At 41.2% G+C, this 19,414-nt stretch overlaps 1 protein-coding gene across 2 annotated transcripts in view; it reads right to left on the reverse strand.

Annotated features, from left to right (window-relative positions):
* Positions 1-299: 299 nt before the first annotated feature.
* The window catches only part of DUSP10 (dual specificity phosphatase 10), a 48,917-nt gene continuing 29,802 nt past the window's right edge, over positions 300-19,414 (reverse strand). For both annotated transcript variants that reach the window (XM_006869708.1, XM_006869707.1), the window contains 2 exons: positions 6,577-6,948; positions 300-565 (listed from right to left, as the gene is read on the reverse strand). In XM_006869708.1, coding sequence (XP_006869770.1) covers positions 300-565; positions 6,577-6,948 — 638 coding nt within the window. The remainder of the gene's footprint in view (positions 566-6,576; positions 6,949-19,414) is intronic.

The raw sequence follows: 19,414 nt of genomic DNA on the forward strand, positions 1-19,414 counted from the left end.
AAATAGCTTTAAAGAAAAGTGGGGGAAACCAAGTTTTAATATATTTTATTGTTGGCTTAAAAATAAAAATGACTTCTTTAGCCTCCCTGCTTTGTCAGTTTGTGGGAAGTAAATCTTGGCACCAGTGGCATCGATAATGATGCCATTGGCATCAAAAGTTAAATTCTTCTCACACTTGTTAAAAATAAAAAGTTTCTTTACCCCCAATTTCAAAAAGAACAGAACAGAAAAGAAAGAAAATCAGCCCTCCTTTCTCTTCGTCTCCTAATGAAGAACTGGAATCCTCTCCTGGGCTGTTGTCACACAACCGTCTCCACGCCCATCAACTTTGGTGTAAGGATTCGTGGTGTCACGCCATTGTTTAGGTCTTCCTCAAACTCCAGCAACTGCCCCATGAAGTTAAGGTTTGGGGAAATAATTGGTCGTTTGCCTTTGACAAACTTGTAAGCATCAGTCATGGTCATCCGGGTGTGCTTCATCAAGTACGCGATGACGATGGTGGCAGAGCGGGAAACCCCAGCCTGGCAATGGATGAGCAGCCCCTTTCCACACTGGTGAGCTTCCTCTGGAGAAGGCAAGACAGGCAAGATGGGAAGGGAAGGAGGGAGTGAGATGGAAGGACAGAGATTTACTTGTTTTGAGATCTGGTAATATCATATTATGTAGAGAAATATTACATTAAAATATTTTTGTTGTTGTTAAACAAGTATAATTTACCAGTTAGTTTTATACGTTCATTTCACAATCTCCATTACAGGTTAAAAATGAGTATTAGCCTGAATAAGAACCTACATTTCTACTTTTTCTACATTGAAAGAGAAGCCTAGGTAAAAGAATCACTTGTTAATAGCAATCTACTTTATCCATGATGGCAGCCAACAGAAGCTAGATCTACAAAGCCATTAATTTACACGTTAAGCAAGTTACTGATTAACTAAGACCCTAATAGCCATGGTGTGGCACTGTGGATCAATGTGCCGGACTGCAAAAGTCATTTGAACTGTAAGGCCGGTGATTCAAGCTCACCAGCTGCTCCTTGGACACCCTATGGGTCAGAACCGACTCGACAGCACTTAATAACAACAGTAGCCATGGGGTCCTGGTGTGGCACTCACTGTAGGATAAGGACTGAACTGATAACTACAAGGTTGGTGGTTCAAACCCACTAGCAGCTTCTTGGAAATCATATTCTGGGTGGCTATGAGTCAGAACGGGCTCCAAAGCACTTAACAACAACAACAATAGCCATGAAGTAGTCCTGGTGTATAGCACTGTAGGATAAGCATTGGATTGTTAACCATCCACCAAACACTCCTCTGAAACCCTATATAGGGTCCTCATGTATCTGAATCGACTTGGTGGCACTTAATAAAAGTTGTGGTGGCATAATGGTTAATTGCTAGGCTAATAACCACAAGGTCAGCAGTATGAACCCACCTGCTGCCCTGTGGGAGAAAGATGAGGCAGTATGATTCCTACAGATTACACCTTGGAAACCCTATAGGGCAGTCCTCCTCTGTCATCTAGGGTTACTATGAGTCAAATTTGGAACTGATTCCACGGCAGTGGGATTTAATAGCTTTGAGTCATGGTTGGTTCAACAGTAGCTAACAACAACAACAACAACAACACCATTAGTTACTCAGCCGCTCTCAAACAGTTTGTTCCTTTTTTTTAAAAAAAAAAAAATCATACTCCTAGAAGACAGCGAAGAAGACAGGGAAGAAGGGAGAGCAAGAGGAAGGAGGAAAACATTACACACATCATACAATACACATACTCAGTATATGGCTCTTCTTCTAATAAAGTATGTTGATTTAAATCACCAAGTAAGTTCTATGACTTACCAAAACTAGTGTTATTAACAGGTCTCCCATTTGATGGAAAAGATACCATTTCTTTCTTTGTACTACATAATTGTTCTATACAGGAACTGGTATTAAATGATTCTGAATTTCAGTCTTGAGTGAAATTTGACCAAGGTTAAGGAACCAAACTCAACTAGAAATGTTATGTTCAGCTTCTCACCAGGAAACCCAACGGATGCAAAGTCTTGTAGTACACAGGCACTGCATGCCCATACATCTTAACTGTTCAGCCACCTTCCCATGGCAGGCCTGTGGTTCCAACATGACAACGATGTGGCTGATGGGAGAAGTCCAGTCATGGCTCAGGATCCAGAGCAATGGAAAGAGGCACTACTTTAGAAGTTTTTAGACATATTAAAAGCTCAGGCGAACAGCTTGTGGGCACTATCTGAACAGAGCTTTACTGATTCTTTTAGACTCAATGCATCCCATAGAAAGCTACCTGAATGAATGCCAATCAGATGAAGAGGCAGGAAAGAGAAATGGGGGGAAGGAGTTGAGGAGAGGAGAGTATTAACCTAATAAGTATTAACCTAATAATAGCCACACCATGGCTATTAGGGTCTTAGGTAATCAGTAACTTGCTTAACATGTAAATTAATTGCACTGTAGATGTAGTTTCAGTTGGCTGCCATCACAGATAAAGTAGATTGCTGTTAACAAATGATGCTTTTATTGGCGATCTACCAACAGACACATACAAGGAGCTCTGGTAGCATAGTGTTTACGAATCGGGCTGCTAATCTCAAGGTCGCAGTTTGAAACTACCAGCTGGTCTGTGGAAGAAAGATGAGGCTTCCTGCTCCCGTAAAGATTTACAGCCTCGGAAACCCTGTACAGGGTCACTGTGAGTCGGAATCAACTCCACGGTACTTAACAACAACACCAACAGACACACACAAAAAAAGAAACACGATGCAACTTTTCATCCTATATATCTATAGATGAGGCAGACATCTTATGTCGTTGTTGTAAAGGGAGCAGCTGGTGAGCTTGAACCTCCGACTTTGCACTTCAAATGGCTTTGCAGTCTGGCGCATTAACCCACAGTGCCACAGCAGTATTTCAAGAAATAAGGTTATTTCCTGTTTTCAAATTCTTCTCTTCAGCACACACTGTTTCTTAAGGCATGAGTAGGTAAGGTAGGAAGGTAAGAGGAAGTCTTGTGTGAGCGGCAAAGTGCTAGGTTTATCTCATGATTGAACTGTGTGAGTCAGGAAACTACCCAGAGGCTCCATCCTCCTGTCTGAACAATGGGAATAAAACTAGCTAACTATGTAAAATAATGGAGTCCTAGAGTGGAGCTGTGGGTTATGCACTGGACTGCAAAGCCAGTTTGAACCGCAAGTCAGCGCTGTTCAAGCTCACCAGCTACTCCTCTGAAACCCTCTACAGGGGCGCTATGGGTCAGAACTGACTTGACAGAACTTAACAACAACAACAACAACAATGGAAATAATACTACTAGATCCAGGAATGAATAAACTGGCATCATTAAAGCCTAAAGTAGATTCTGAATAGTTTATATTAGACTCTTCATAAAAGTTATCATATTTATAAGATCTGCTACATTTTCCCTAAATCAAGACTGTAAGGTTTCAGTTTATCCAATGTATAATAAGGAAACTATCATTGTACCTAGGCAGATTGTGATTCTGAATTGTTATTGAGGCTACACTCTGTTGTTTTGTTTTTTTTTTCCTTCTAAACCAGCAGGGAAGCAAGCCTGAATAATGTACAAGGAATGTCGGTGATTTGCTTGAAATCCTCTTAAAGCAAGCATGGCTTATAGTACTCATTACATGGAAAACAACTTCCTAACATCTCTCAACTGGAATTAAGTCAGATGAAATGATGGCCAGAAATCATATACCAACCAGGAAGTTTTTTTATCTACTTGAACAAATATTTCTTCCTTAGGGCCTCAAAGTTTGCTTGGTGGTGGTTGGTGGTTGTGTGCCGTCTGACTCATAGAGACCTTGTATAGGGTTTTGGAGGCTGTAAGTCATTGTTGTTAAGTGCCACCGAGTCAGTTCTGACCCATAGCAACCCTGTATAGGGTTTCCGAGGGTGTAAATCTTTACTGGACTAGAAAGCCTTATCTTTCTCCCGCGGAGCGGCTGGTAGTTTTGAACAAATGACCTTAAGGTTTGCAGCCCGATTCGTAACCCCTACGCTACCAGAGCTCCTTTGTAAGTCATCAGCAAGCAGAAAGTCTCATCATTCTCCTGTAGAGCACATGGTAGATTCAAACTGCTGACCTTGCGGTTAGTAGCCCGACACATAATCCACAACACTATCAGAGCTCCTTACAATTTAGCTTAGATACTATTAATAAAGAATCTGTAATACCTCTGCATCCGCAAGTGTTGTCAGTTGTAAACTAATATAACATTGTAAACACTGCACCAGGGTATTGTAGAAAACTTCCTGGCGTAGAGTCCAAAGCCTTGGTTTCTGATCCCTTTTTCTGATGCCAGAATTCCTATGACCTTGCTGTTGTTGTCGTTGTTAAGTGCTATTCAGTTGGTTCTGACTCATACCGACCCTGTACACAGTTTCTGAGGTTTTAAATCTTTGAGTGAGCAGAAAGCCTCATCTTTCTCCCACTGAGGGGTGGACTTGAACCACAGTGGTTTATCATATAAAGCCACCATATCTCCTTCCAGATGAAACAGCCCATGACCCTGAGTTTAATGAGTTTGAGATACAACCAACAAGGAAAACAGCTGGGTAATGTGACCAGAGCTGTGAACTCTACAGCAAATCCACTAGGTTCAATGGCAATTAAACCTGGGGCTTTTTTTCTGACAAAACCCATTGTGGGCGAGTCAATTCAGATTCATAGTAATACTACAGGACAGCGAACTGCCCCATAGAGTTTCCAAGGCTGTTCATAAGCAGATGGTCACATTTTTATCCCACAAGTAACTGGTGGGTTCAAACCACATTAGTGTTTTCTTCCTGGAACAAAGATTAGGAACAACCTGAAGCAACATTTAGAAGAAGTACTGGGCCACAGTGGTATGGGTTTCAAAAAAAATATTGGTGTTACTTGAAAAAAACTTTGAGTGTCTGCTATATACCAGGAGTTCCGCAAATAGCAATTTGAGTCTTACAACAGTTCAGGGCTAAAGAAGAAATAGAAGTTAAGGTTAGGATTGTTGTAAAGTATGTGGAATCAGTTCTGACTCAGAAGAGACCCTGATAGGGTTAGGCTATTTGTCACATGCTTCTGGAGGTTAAGCCTGCTGTGCAATTCTTTGGTGGTTAACCAACTTTGTTGTTAACCAAAAGGTCAGAGTTTTGAGTTTACCTAGAAATTTCTTAGACGAAAGGCCCCTGGCTATTCTACTTCAAAAAAGAAAAAGAGAAGCAGCCACTGAAAACCGTACACAGCACAGTTTTGCTCTGACACATATGGGTCATCATTAGGTGGAATTGGTTAGTTGGTTGGTGACTAGGATATTCCTTCCTGGGGACTATTTGAGCTATACAACCTGATCTTCCTACTTCAGTGAGCTTTGGATAAATGATCTATGGAAATTCAGTACCATCTCATTAGCAGTAATGTTTCTTGCTACCCAATATTCAAGAACTAAGACAAAGATGTTAGAGGGACAATCAACTCAACCCTCTACTCTTCTCTCCCTACCTAAGCACTGACTATCCTGAAATGTTTTCTCAGAACCACCCTTCAGCCAACATTACCTTTGCCTCAATCTCATGTAAAGAGGCTATGCAAATTCCAAGTGAGCTTTACACAAGGTTAGGAAATTGAAACACTGCCTATGGCTATGCAAAATGAGGAAGGCTTAGTAGGATAAGAGCTTGTGGGGCGGTGGTGTCACAGACAAACTTACCCCATAGCCATCAAGTCAATTCTGACTCATAATGACCCTTGACCCTAGAACACACAGTAGAACTGACTTATTGGACTTCCAAGGCTATGGAAGCAGACTGTGACATCTTTCTTCCTCAGAGTGGCTAATGAGTTCGAACTGCTGACCTTGTGGTTAGCTTTAACCACTGTACCACCAGAGTTCCTAGTGTCATAGAGATCCACTATATTTTATTTTCTGCAAGGAACTCAGGGGCCCTAGTAGGCTGTGTAGCAGGAATACCTATTCTGGTCTCCCAATTTTTCACTCTATATTATTGTTGAGTGCCATCGAGTTGGTTCTACTTACAGCAACCCTGTATAGGGTTTTCCAAGGAGAGGCTGATGGATTTGAACCACGGACCTTAAGTTTAACAGTCCAGTGCCTATCCTACAGTGCCACACAGGAGACCTTACTCTACATGTTGTTCTTAAGTGCTTTCAATTCCGTCTGACTCTCAGTGATCCTGTATAAGATTTAAATTGCCAACCTTGTAGCTAACTTCCAGTGTTTATCCTACAATGCCACACTATAAGGCCCCATCTAAATACTTACTCTTACCAATTTTTCATTGGGAACTTTAAGACTGGAAACTTCTAGTTGAACTGATCCTAATTCAATTGAATTGCTTTTTCCTTAAACACAACCAGACGGCTCAGGCACACCTGACTGCCTATGACTTAGGAGAACACGCTGGCTTATCAGGTGGCAAAGCATCTCGGAGCAGCTTTTCTGCAACACAGGAAGAAACCTTGGACTCGATATCAAAGCACAAGCCTGAGGGAAAGGAAGACGGAGGATGCGAGTTCCCCACAGGAGATAGTTACCAATGAACTCAAAAGCCTCTTCAAAGTACTGCCGCAAGTTCTGCTTGTTGCTGTCTGTGGCGGGCAGCCTCTTGTAGTTGAACAGGCCTTTTTCATAGTGGTAGAGGGGAAGGTGAGTGGTGACGTTGATGACGTAGCCAATGTTCAGCCGCTGCATCGTGTCCAGGTCCTGAGCATTCTGCTCGTTGCCAAGAAACAGGAAGGGCAGGATGGGGGTCAGCTCTGCATTCTCGATGTCAGGGGTGGTGGGGATGGGCTGAGGTAGTATGCTCGAGGCCGCAGATGCACCACCCCCAACCTCCTGGCACTCTTGGAGCTGGAGGGAGTTGTCACAGAGGTTTTCATGGTTCTGCTTAAAACTACTAAGACCACCTGGAACAAAAACACAGGAAAAGAAATGATTACCCCTCAGACTTCAGAACTGGCAGAAAATGTCACCTTCCCCATAGGAATGAGGCTGTGTGGTCGCTCTCTGTATTTTTAAGCATACACAAAACAAAAATGAAAGTTCATTTGGAGATCCAGGACATTATGTATATGGTGCTTTGGTAGAAGATGTGCTCTTTTTACAAACTGGGGCATGTTCTTCTGGAAAGTGTTCCATGAGCATCAGGCAATGTTATCAGCAGCAAATTTTATCAGCCTCAAAGAGTCACATGCTCAGTGGCATCTAGAAGGCACTGCACTTTGGAAACCAAGAAAGGCATGGGAGATCTTGCTGGTGGAGGACTCGTCCATGGAGAACCTCTCCATAAGCTCACTCCACTGAGAATAACACATTTGTTCCTGATACAAAAGTGATTGGGAGCAGAGAACCACAAAGGACTCATACGACCTTGGCTCTGACCCTAGCTCCCCCACTTCTTGGTTTCTTGACTTGGCAAGTTAATTTTTCTCTCTGCACCTCAGTTCCTCCATCTGTAAAATGAGAGTAATGATATCTACCCCTTAGAATGATTGTGCGTCTACAACGAATGGCTACACATAAAGTACTTAACACGTTGCCTGGCACCTAGTATATTCTCAGGGAGTATGAGTTATTTTGACATTCCGCATGGCATTGTCAACACTGACTTCATCTGAGAGGAGCCCAGTCCCTGGTACCCGACTTTCTGAGAAAGTCTATGCATACATAGATCCATCAGGAAATCTCTAAAGGATCCAATGAAGACACAGCTTTGACCTTAAGGCTTGGCTCTGCCTCCTGAGAGTTATGGGTGTACTGTAAAAGCTTGAAGTGAGCCTGGTTCTCTATTTTTATTTTTAAAAAGGCAAATCTCCTAATAACAGCAGTTTCATTTATGGGGTTCTGTCTTAAGAAAATACAATCTAACCAAAGATATATGCAGCTAGATGTATAAAGAGAATTACCCTTTATCTATATAGTGTCTACCTTTATATATATATTTATGGCCTCGGAAACCCTGTTCAGGGTCGCTATGGGTTGGAACCGACTCGATGGCACTTAACAACAGCATTTTTTAATACACATACATACATATATACTTGTGTGGCATTGTGGGTTAATGCACCAGACTGCAAAGCCGTTTGAACTGCAAGGTTGGCAGTTCAAGCTCACCAGCTGCTCCTTGGAAACTCTATACAGGGTCACTATGGGTCAGAACCAACTCAATGGCACTTCACAACACAACAACATCTATCTATCTATATATAAAACATTATCTAATTTATGGAAAGGTGTCCTGGTATGGCACTGTGGGTTAATGTGCTGGACTGCAAAGTTGGCTTGAACCACAAGGTTGGTGGTTCAAGCTTACCAGCCACTCTTTGGTATTCCTATATTTGGTTGGAAGTGACTTGACAGCACTAAACAACAACATTTTATTGAAAAGGTCAAATGCATGACAAGAAGAAAACACAAAATAAATATTACACCCATTCAATGGAATATTATATAGCCATTAAAAGAGTGGTTTGGAAAATTAAATGAAAACAAAGAAAATGCTTGCTCAATATGAAGTGAAAGAAGACCATTCCAAAACACCCACCATACAGTAATCAAAGGCTATAGGACTATGTGGTACAAGAAAAGAATAATTCGGTTAGAAAATGTATAGATCTTAGTTTCTTGTTTGAACTGCTAACCCTGTGGCTAGCAGTCCAGTGCTTATCCTAGGAGTCTTAAATTATACACTTTGCATTTAATGATGAAGAAACTGGGTTGGCATTTTTACCTCTACATGAGCTCTAATTTGGATCTTATAAAATTAGATAAAATAAAGCCTTCCCTGTGGAAAAGAGGCAAAATTGGAAAACCATAAGTGAGTGAAAGCCACCAGAACAAAACATTAAAACCCAAAGACAGTCAGATGCTTCATATTTGTCTTGATAGTTCCACAAGTTAAAGCAGGAACTGTAAGTGTGAACAGGATACGGTTATGTTGAAACAAGGACAGGAAGTCTAACTGCTCACTCACTTCTGAATCTAACCTATGTCTTCTCCATTTCATGTCTCATCTTTAGTAACCACAGCAGGAAGCTCTGTACTGAAACTTACACTGAGCCTCTTAACTGTTCACAACCCAGGGACACAGAATCATGTTCATGAGGCGCACTGATGATCTAAAGTAAATTCAAAAGCATATCACTGTGGTCCTTGTATACATCAGTGCAGTCAAAAATCTATCTTTGATCATGAAAACCAAAATAACAGAACTACATACTCATTTTAATAGACTCTAGAATTAAATTCTGTCCCTTTATTGCTTATTCTTCAATGAGGTAGGTTCAAAGAAATCATTTTTAAAGTTGAAAGGAAAAAGAAAAAAAGGAAAACTAAAAAAACTTTACCAGAGACTACTTTAAAATGAAACAAAACAAAACCCTCTCTCACCACCACGGTTTCCATAAAAGGGTCTCTGGGACTCTAAAGAGTTTTTGTGTTTTTTTGTATTTTAATCTTCTCAGCTTTGCCTCCACAAAGTACAAGTAAACTATCCTACAAAGACACACAAATTCTGTGATGGAAAGTTAATTTACTTTTTTTTTCCTTAGGAAAAATTGCAGTTGTTACACTTCACCATATAAGGGGGAAGAAGAAAAAACAAACAAAGTCTTTTAAGGGGTCAAAAAAAAAAACCTTTTCTGTTCTTATTTAGGGTATTAAAGCTGTAGTTTGTATTAAAAGCAGCTAGTAAAAAAATAAAAGAAAAAGAAAAGCATGCCAGAAAACCACACACACAGAAAAAGCTGCATTCAGCTTCTTAAAATTCTGTCTCTACACCTCCTTCCCCAATGACATCAGCTGGAGGCTCCCCACCTGCCCAGTTGCCATAGCAGTTACACAAAGACATACAATGACATCAGTTGGCATGATATCAGCTCTTTGAGTGCAAACAATACAAGAAGAACTACTTTGTTTAAGGCCTTTGGTGCAACTGTGTTCTGGGGAGCCAATGATGTAATGCTAACAGGTGGCATGGGCCTGCCATTTGCCTAATGGGGGAAAAAAACCCATGGGGGGAGGGGAGAAGGAATGTGTGGCAGACACAAACAGCATGATCTGAATCATCAGAGGGTGCTGATATGCAAAATTATGTATATGTGGTATGTGAAAATCATGTGGCACTCAGCACATATAATATGTGAGAGAAAGGGTGGACTGGGAAGGAAATACTATAATTGCAGCATATTTAGCTGGACAAGGAAATCCTTACTGAGGGATCTGAAGAAATAGTCTCCTGTTCAATTGCTAGTAGATTGATACACTTAGTCATCAGTTCTCACAAGGGTTTTGTTGTTGTTGTTAAGTGCCGCTGAGTCGGTTCTGACCCATAGTGACTTTGTATAGGGTTTCCAAGGAGCAACTGGTGAGCTTAAACTGCCTACCTTGTGGTTCAAACAAACCTTGCAGTCCAACGCAGACCTTGTGGTTCAAACAGACCTTGCCAGTGCCACATGAGGAGTCCGCATAAAGGTTTATTGTTGTTAAGTGCCATCAGGTCAGTTCTGACCCATAGCAACCCTGTATAGGCTTTCCTAGGAGCGACTGGTGAGCTTGAACCACCGACCTTGCAATTCAAAGGGCTTTGCAGTCTGAAGCATTAACAACAACAGTTGTCAAGTACTAGGAGATCTTGGGAAAATATCTTATCCTCTCTATGCTCAGTTTCTCCATATGGAAAATAAAGATAATGACAGCACCTCCTTCACACCAACCTCATAACAGTGTTGTGACAATCACACTGGTTAGTAAAGTGCTGGCAAGCAATGCTAGACACACAATATCAACATGGTTGTTGTTGAGCTCCTTGGAGTCAGGTCAGACTCATAGACTGTATAGGGTTTCCGAGGAGCAGCTGGTGGGTTTTCATTGTTATTATTATTTTTTTTACTCTGGGACATTAATATTTACCCTCCACCCCTACCAACCCCCCTGCAAACTGCTTAATATGAAAGATGCAAAATGATAAGATAATGCTCCAGGAGTTTTTACTTTTAAATTGCTACTGGAGGAATAAAAAAGAGAACTAGGAGTCTAGATATCTGGCAGTTTTAAAGTCTGAATAAAATATTTTTATCCTAAAGAACGCAATAGCTCTCTTTTCTCCCTAGACAAATGATCTGATTTCATTTTACTTGGCCTAGCTTTCCCAAGGAAGACTGCATGCCTTTGGATTCCTCAGTTTTCCAGAGGAAGATTGAATTTGTAAAAATAAAACAGCTCTTCTCTGCCCTACCATCCCCATCCAGGTGTCCACCCATCCAGGTGAACTCCTATGCACATAAGGTCTTGTGGTTATCAGTGCAAACATTTTCTAGGCAGGAACAACCATGCTGGGGGCAAACATTTTCAAACGTTATCTTAAAACTAAGCTTAGCTTTACCAAAATGAGTATGTTCCAGAAGCTGATCCTGAATATCAACAGCAAAGAATACTAGTACCCTAAAGAAAATGACAGAAATGCTACCTAACGCGTCTTCCTACAGGAGATCAGTGAAGTGACATTCCAAGTGAAGCCCATAGATTCCAGTTTGAGTGGGAAACATCTCTTTGTAGATGCATTCCAGTTTCTGTCACTGTTGTCCTAGAGACAGAAGATGTAGATGGAGAGACAGAAGAGATATAGAGATGGATTGTGATTCAGAGATTGTGTGGTTGTGTCTTAAGTTAAAGAAACCACATGCTTATATACAGAGTCTGTAAGCAAGAAAGATATCCATAGTTGAAAGATCGACAACACCTTTGTATACAAATTTTCTGGGTTTATGCTAAGCTATAAAGTAAGCACTTTTTAGTGCTTACTCACTGAAGGTCAGCACACAGAACTTGGAAAAAAAAAAAAAAAGAGTGGGGGGGAATTGGCCACTGAAATTGGATTCATTTAGAAGTTTGCTGCAAGCATATTGATCAACCCATGTTGTTTGTAGTCCTTCTTACTGGGTGGCCAGTGTTGTAAAGTATGACGACACTTAAATGATGGTGGTTAACAACACAGACTTTGGAGCAAGACTGGCGTTTTGGACAAGTCATTTAATGATTTTGCACTTCATTTTCACATTTGCAATATGGAAGCAGTATCAGGAGTCCTGGTGTGGTGCTGTAGGTTAATGCGCCAGACTGCAAAGCCATGTGAACTGCAAAATTCAAAGTTCAAGCTCACCAGCTGCTCCTCGGAAACTCTATGGATCGGAATAGACTCTACTGCACGTAACAACAACAACATGAGAATCTTGGCTCAATGAATTCTTAGTGTGGCTACAATGCAACTTGAGAGTTAGAAAGCATTACTTGAAATGAGAGCGATTATCTTTATACTGCTATAAAGTGAATTCTGAATGGATACCTATTTTGTGGGTTCTCTATGGAAATGGGGTATATCAGGGCAGACTTTCAAGATTCTGTTTTCACAAGGACATTATGACCCCAGTGGAGGAAACAAAACCTGGACATATTGGAACTGATACCAGGTTTCAGGTTTGAAGTTCTCAAAAAGTAGACCAGGATCCTTTTCATCATTTTCAGGGCAGACTATCACCCACAGTAATAGGACAAATATTTTGGGTATCAGCTTGTTGTTTGCTGTCAAGTGGATTCTGAATCATGGTGACCCCGTGTGTGCAGAGCAGAAGGGTTCCAAAGCGTTATCAAGGTTGTGACCTTTATGAAGTACATCATCAGGCCTGACTTTCCAAGGTGCTTGTGGCTAGAGTCAAACCACTAACCTTTCAGCTAGTAGTCAAGCATCTAATGGCTTGCAGCACCGAGCTATTACACTATAGCTATTTTGAAGAAAATAATTGTCAGGGAAGTAGCAAGAAACTAACCACTCTAGCAGGAATAATGACTGGACTGGGGTAGTCAAGGAACTCCTAGGTGGTACAAATGGTTAATGTGTTCAGATTGTCACTGAAAGGTTGGAGCCAACCAGAGATGTTTCAGAACAATCTACTACTGTAAAATCAGTCATGGGAAAACCCTGTTGTTGTAAAGTGCCACTGAGTCAGTTCCGGCCCATAGCGAGCCTGTATAGGGTTTCTGAAGAGCAGCTAGTGAGCCTGAACCATCGACCTTGCGGTTCAAACCAACTTTGCAATCCAGTGCATAACCCCACAGGGCCACACCAGGACTCCATGGAAAACCCTACGGAGTATAATTCTACTCTGACATACATGGAGTTCTCTTAGAAACTTTTTTTTTTTTTTTTTTTTTTTTGCAGGGTGAGCAGAGTAAGTTTTGTTGGAGACCTGAAGGGTAGTAGGGATGATTCTACTAGGAAGGAACCAGGGAAGAAATGCTAACATAATGGCTATAGGAGTCCCTGAATGTGAAGTCTATATTGAGCACTTTGGGGTCATAGCTCCATAAATGTAGGATGAAAAAGTATGCAGAGGTAGAGGGCTGGGATTTGAGATGGGTGGTCTCCAATGAAAACCTCATTCTATTTTAGTTCTTAAGTCTTAAGAGTTCATGAAATTATGACTAAGGGAGATCGAAGCTTATCCTATATTAAAAAATACATCCTGGAAAACAACATTTGCCCCATAAGTTGAGATGATGTCCACAATTTTTCTCAGGTTCACTCTATGAAAACTTAATTCCAACAATTTACTTACACAGATATCCTCATTCTGCAACTAAAAACTGTGCTGATATTTATTTATATTTCCCTTTTTTATGTATATCCAAACTGATAGCTTTAGTAGAGTTTAAGTGTTCAGAGGGCAAAATAGTCTTATTTATATTCTTTTGTTATTTGAAGCAACAGATGATGATAGTCATAATTTCCACAAAGACAACAACTAAACAACTTCGGGTTATTTGACTTTTAAGTGAGCAAGATTCAAATCCCATCTCACATAAAAAGAGGTGATTTATGAATCTGTTCGATACCATCAAAAGCTGTTGTTGATGCTGTGTGCAGTTGAGCCCATTCTGACTCATAACGACCCTGTACAGGGTGTTTCCAAGAGTAGCTGGGGGTTTGAACTGCCAACTTTGTGGTTAGCAGTTCACTGCTTATCCAACAGCAACATACCAGGACTCCATAAAAGCTATTTCTTTTGTTGTTAAGTGCCATCTAGTCAGTTCTGACTCATAGCAACCCTACAGAGAGTTGACAAGGAGGGGCTTGTGGGTTTGAATCACCAACCTTATTCTTCAGCACCACACCAGGTATGGAAGAGTAACAGAGATTGGTGACCTTTTCTGAAATAATTTACAGAATTTGAAAAATGAAGTAAAAGGATCCCCCCCTAGCATTCCTGGTATGGCACTGTGGGCTAATGCATCAGACTGCAAAGTTGTTTGAACTGCAAGGTCGGTGGTTCTAGGTCACCAGCTGATCCTTGGAAACCCTATACAGGGTCACTATGGGTCAGAATTGACTTGATGGCACTAACAAGAACAACAAGCATTCTGCAGACAAACTAGTATTTGGCCAAAACATTCAGCAAGACCTAAAAAGAGTGACTTCCTAATTTTTGCTAAGGAGTTCTGGTAGCGTAGTGGTTGTGAGTTGGGCTACTAATCTCATGGTCAGCAGCAGTTTGAAACTACCAGTGGTTCTGTGGGAGAAAGATGAGGCTTTCTGCTCCCGTAAAGATGTATAGCCTCTGGAACTCTATGCAGGGTCACTGTGAGTTCAAATTGACTTGACAGCACTTAACAACAATCTTTGTTAGACTGTTAACCCAAAAGTTGGAGGTTCAAACCCAGCAGCTACTCCTTGCAAACCCTAGACAGGGTTGATGGCACTCAACAACAACAATCTTTGCATAGTTTTTAAGTTACTTTTCCCTTAATTTTGGGGTTCTGTATACTTCTACAGGAGTCCTGGTGTGGCGCTCTGGGCTAATGTGCCAGACTACAAAGTCCTTTAAACAGCAAGGTTGGGGGTTCAAGCTCACCAGCTGCTCCTCGGAAACCCTATACAGGGTCACTATGAGGACAGCACTTAACAGCAATACTTCTACAACTTGTTTGGGGGCTCTGTGTTTTAAAATTTATTGCTTTCTTTTTTCATTGATAAAATCTTTATAATGGTCTCAATTGAAAAAAAAAATCTTTAACTAAATGTTTACCTAAAAGAGTCAGAAAGAGCCAATGATTTAGGAATTGTGATTTTTAAATATGAAAAATAAAGCTTCCATTGTAAGCCTTCCAAGCAAACGTTGAGTCTGGGATGGCATTTGTGAGAATTTAAAAGATTTTTTCAGTCTCCCAGCACTGGCCCACCCTCCCAGTGCAGAGGTTAGCTCAGGTTCTCACAAGTGCCTGGCCTCCCCAGCCCCCACCTCCCATACTGCTGAAGTAGCACAGTCCACAGAAAAAGCAGGCAGTTTCTTGTTACTACCTCTTCAAGCAGAGAGATGCAGTTCTAATACCCCTTTCCTGCTACTTCTCCTTTAAGAATTTAATGAGTAACCAGAGTTTGGGATAGCAGCAGTTAATTTGTATGTATTTGAATAACAGAGGCAGATTGTTGGAGGGGATACTTCACAAGTATGTAAATACAGGCTGTGCCTTTAAATCAGTTACCTCATTTATTTACATTAGAACAGAAAGCACTGCCAGAAGCAACAGCTGATGACAGTCCGGTGATTTTCCACAAAGACAACAATTAAACAGCTTTGTGTTATTTTAATGAGAAGAGTTTTCTGTGAGTAGGATTCAAACCTCAGGCACTCAGATTTCCCTCAGGCAGGGACAGGCTCCCCTCAAGTTTCACACAAGTCATTAGGACTTTAAGTTGTTATTCTTGCTAAGCACCCTGGAGTAGGTTCGGACTCACAGGGACCCTATTTAGGATTTCCTAAGAGCGGCTGGTGAGTTTGAACCACCGACCTTGCAGTTCAAATCAACCTTGTGGTCCAGCCCATTGTCCTGAAGTACCACACCAATACTCTAGGACTTTAAGGGAGACCCCTTGTCCCCCAACATCCAGCCAGAGTTTGGACTCTCACCTCTTTTCTCATCTGTTTTTCTGATAATCCTTCAAGAGTTAGGAAAGGGGAAGAAAGAAGAGACAGAAAGTTTTTACTCAGAATACACTACAATGCAATGATTCCAACAAAACACTTTTTAAACCTGTTTTTGTAAGATTTGTTGTTATTGTTATTGCTCTTGAGTCCCTTCTGGCTTCTAGCAACCCTGTACAGTGTTTCTGAGGAGGGACTGATGGGTTTGAATTGCCGACCTTGTGGTTCTCAATCCAGTGCTGATCCTACAGTGCCACACAAGTTAGGGTGGGGGAAATGTTGTCCTGACCCCCACCACCCCCTGCTCTATATTTTATGTGAGGCCCTATTAGTTCAGTCAAGCTTTTAAGTAAGTTGCAGTCCCACCAGGCCCTCTCAAAGAACCCTGTCTTTCCATTCTGTCTCAAAATGATTTCAAAAAGAACGGCCTACTGAGTCCACATGCCACTATGTCCACATGTTTTGTTGGTTTCCATGTAAAAGCCCCCAATCTACACTAAAGGTCCAGTCATGAAGTCTCATTTTCCCTGGGAGTTCATCTGTCTCCAGACTGAGCTTCATCCTCACTAAAAAACTGCCAATTAAAGAAAGTGAAAGTAAATGTTTTTCCTTTCAGGTCAGAGGTTTGGGATGCAATCAAATGACTCGCTTTCTACTGAGTATGCGCAGTGAAATACAAGCTGGGGGTTGAGGCAAGTGGAAAGACAGCCAAGTTGGAGTCTCCATGTTCCTGAAAACATGCAAGTCAGTGTTCTGCTTTCTCTAACTTTCCATGTCGAAACTTGACCTAACCAACCATGTTACCACAAACCTGAGCCCAGAGGAAAGTATACCATTCACACTCAGCTCTAATTTTATTAACATAATCATCTCTTCTAGCTAGGAGCAAGCTCTCCCAAATATTTTGGGAGTTGAGGAGGTAAGTGACAAGCTGATGAGTCCCTTCTTAGATTCCCTACTCTCACCTGGCACCTCCCCACACCTCCATCAGAGTCCAATGGGAGGAGAAAGACAATAAACATGTAAATATAAATTAAAGATAATTATAATCATAATTAGGGTCATAAAGCTGGCCTTCAGTTGCCAGGGGCAATGAGAGATCAAAACACAGAAGACTGATTAGAGACTGGAGTTCAAAAAAGGCTTCTCTGAGGGATGCGAAGTATTGATGGGGGATGGAGCCTCTGGAAGAGCATCCAGGCAAAGGGAACACATTCTGTGAGGGACTCAAAAGGGCCTGATGAAGGCAGAGCACAGTGAATGGGACAAGAGGGAGAGAGTGACTGGAAGACAGCAGAGCCATCAGCAGGGTTCCTGGGCACAGGGCCTCATAAGGCACTGTCAGCTCTTAGACTTTTATTCTGAGTTTTGTGGGAAGCGCCTGAATGTTCAAAACTCCATACTAGGTAATCAACAAGTATTTGAAAGTGAAAAGGAAGGGAGAAGGGGCAAAAAGGGCCCTTTACATCAATTTACCAGATCACACAATTTACCTATACTGCAAAATGTAGGCAAAAATTCAAACTTTTTCTTTCCCAGAATGCAATTTTTTAACACTTTAATTCCCAGTATAATTTACTTTTACAGATGCATGTTATTGTTGCTGTTTTTAAGTGTCATGGAGTCTGTTCCGACTCATAGTGACCCTGTATAGGCTTTTTGAGAAGCAGCTGGTGACTTTGCAGTTCCAAATAAACTTGTAGGAGCCCTGGTGTGGTGCTGTAGGGTAACCACTGGATTTATCCACAAGTTCAGCATTTCCAACCCACCAGCAGCTTTTGGAAACCCTATCCAGGACTGCGCTGCTGTTGTTGTTAAGTGTTGTTGGGTCGGTACCAACTCATAGTGACCCTGTATAGGGTTTCTGAGGAGCGGCTGGTGAGCTCGAACTGCTGACTTTGTGGTTCAAAGCAACCTTATAGTCTAGGGTATTAACCCACAGTGCCAACCCTATAAACTGACTTGATGGCAGACGAAAACAGCGAGTATATTTATGCTATAATTCTCACTTTTTACGGAGCTACAGCAAAACCTGGTGTGGTATTATAGGATACACACTGGACTACAAACCACAAGGTTGGTGTTTCAAACTCCCTGGAAACTCTGTACAGGGTCACTCTGAGTAGGAAATGACTTGATGGCATTTAACAACAACAACAACACCAAAATCCATAGGCTGCCTGAAAACCAGACCTCTGGGAGCCAGCTGCAGTGGTGAACGTCTCTAAAAGTTAAACTAGTAATGATACAATGTTTTGGAAAAAGATAGTAAAACGGATGTATAACTTGAAGAATGTACTCAGTGTCACTTAACTGTACTTGTGTAAATTGTTGAAATGGCCTATGGTTTGTTATGTATATTTTTACAACAATAAATCAAAAATCAATGAAAATTTTTAACAAGTTTTCCATGCTGTTGATTGATTTTGCTAAACGCAATAATCTGTGGCATTGGATAAATGTCCTTAAAACAAATATTAAACCAAAAGTGACCCAACACCAGGATGAAGGTGCTGTTTAAAGGACCGATATGTCCATAAGAGGCAAACGCAAGGAACCTTCTAGAACCTCAGGTACAGTGTCTAGCTGCTAGTTTGGAGGCCCAGTCCCTTCCAGAAGACACATGTCTGCTTATTATTTCCACCCTCTTTGTGGATCAGTGTTGCCTGATGCCTTCCTCTCATATCTCTGAAAGAGTATTTACCTCTACGGTATTTAAGTTGGAGGCTTCCCGTATCTTTGGGAGGCTACACTATACCATGTGAAAAAGCTCCAAAACTGGTTAATCCATCAAGATGGATTAAAGAAAAGGAACAGCAACAACAACAAAAAGATCTATGAGCTCATCCTAGAAGGCTACGGAGGGAAGAATGTTAATAGGAGGAGAGTAGTAGAAAGCATAAAGTCATATTTTTCCCAAGAGTTCAACCAGATATTCTCCATTATTGTTTAATTCTCTGAAGAGAGAGAAAATATTCTTTGCTTTTCAGTGCAGAAGTTTAAATAACGAAGTACTGCTAAACAAGCAAACAGAAGAAAGCCACATAAAGCTTTTCATTAAATAAGTCCACTGTATGAGAGGAAAACTGTTGCGTAACAATCCAACCCTCCTGAGGACCGACATTTATCTGAGACCCCAAATTAAATGCATCACAACTTCACAGCAAAAGTATGTTTCCCAATGGGATTTAAGTAAAGTCCAATTAAATAAATCTCTAGAAATGTCAAGAAAAAGCCTCAAGGGAGAACATACTTCTACTGTGAAACATTCCCATTGGAAATTGCATTCACAAAAGGTCATCTACAAACATTCATGACAAGAGGAAGGGGGGAAAACAGGAAGCAATGCCCAGTTGCAACAGTAGAGCCTGGGTTGGGTTCCACTGCTAAAATTTTA

The sequence above is a fragment of the Chrysochloris asiatica genome, unplaced genomic scaffold (genome assembly GCF_000296735.1).
Source record: "Chrysochloris asiatica unplaced genomic scaffold, ChrAsi1.0 scaffold00133, whole genome shotgun sequence".
NCBI classification, from domain to species: domain Eukaryota; kingdom Metazoa; phylum Chordata; class Mammalia; order Afrosoricida; family Chrysochloridae; genus Chrysochloris; species Chrysochloris asiatica.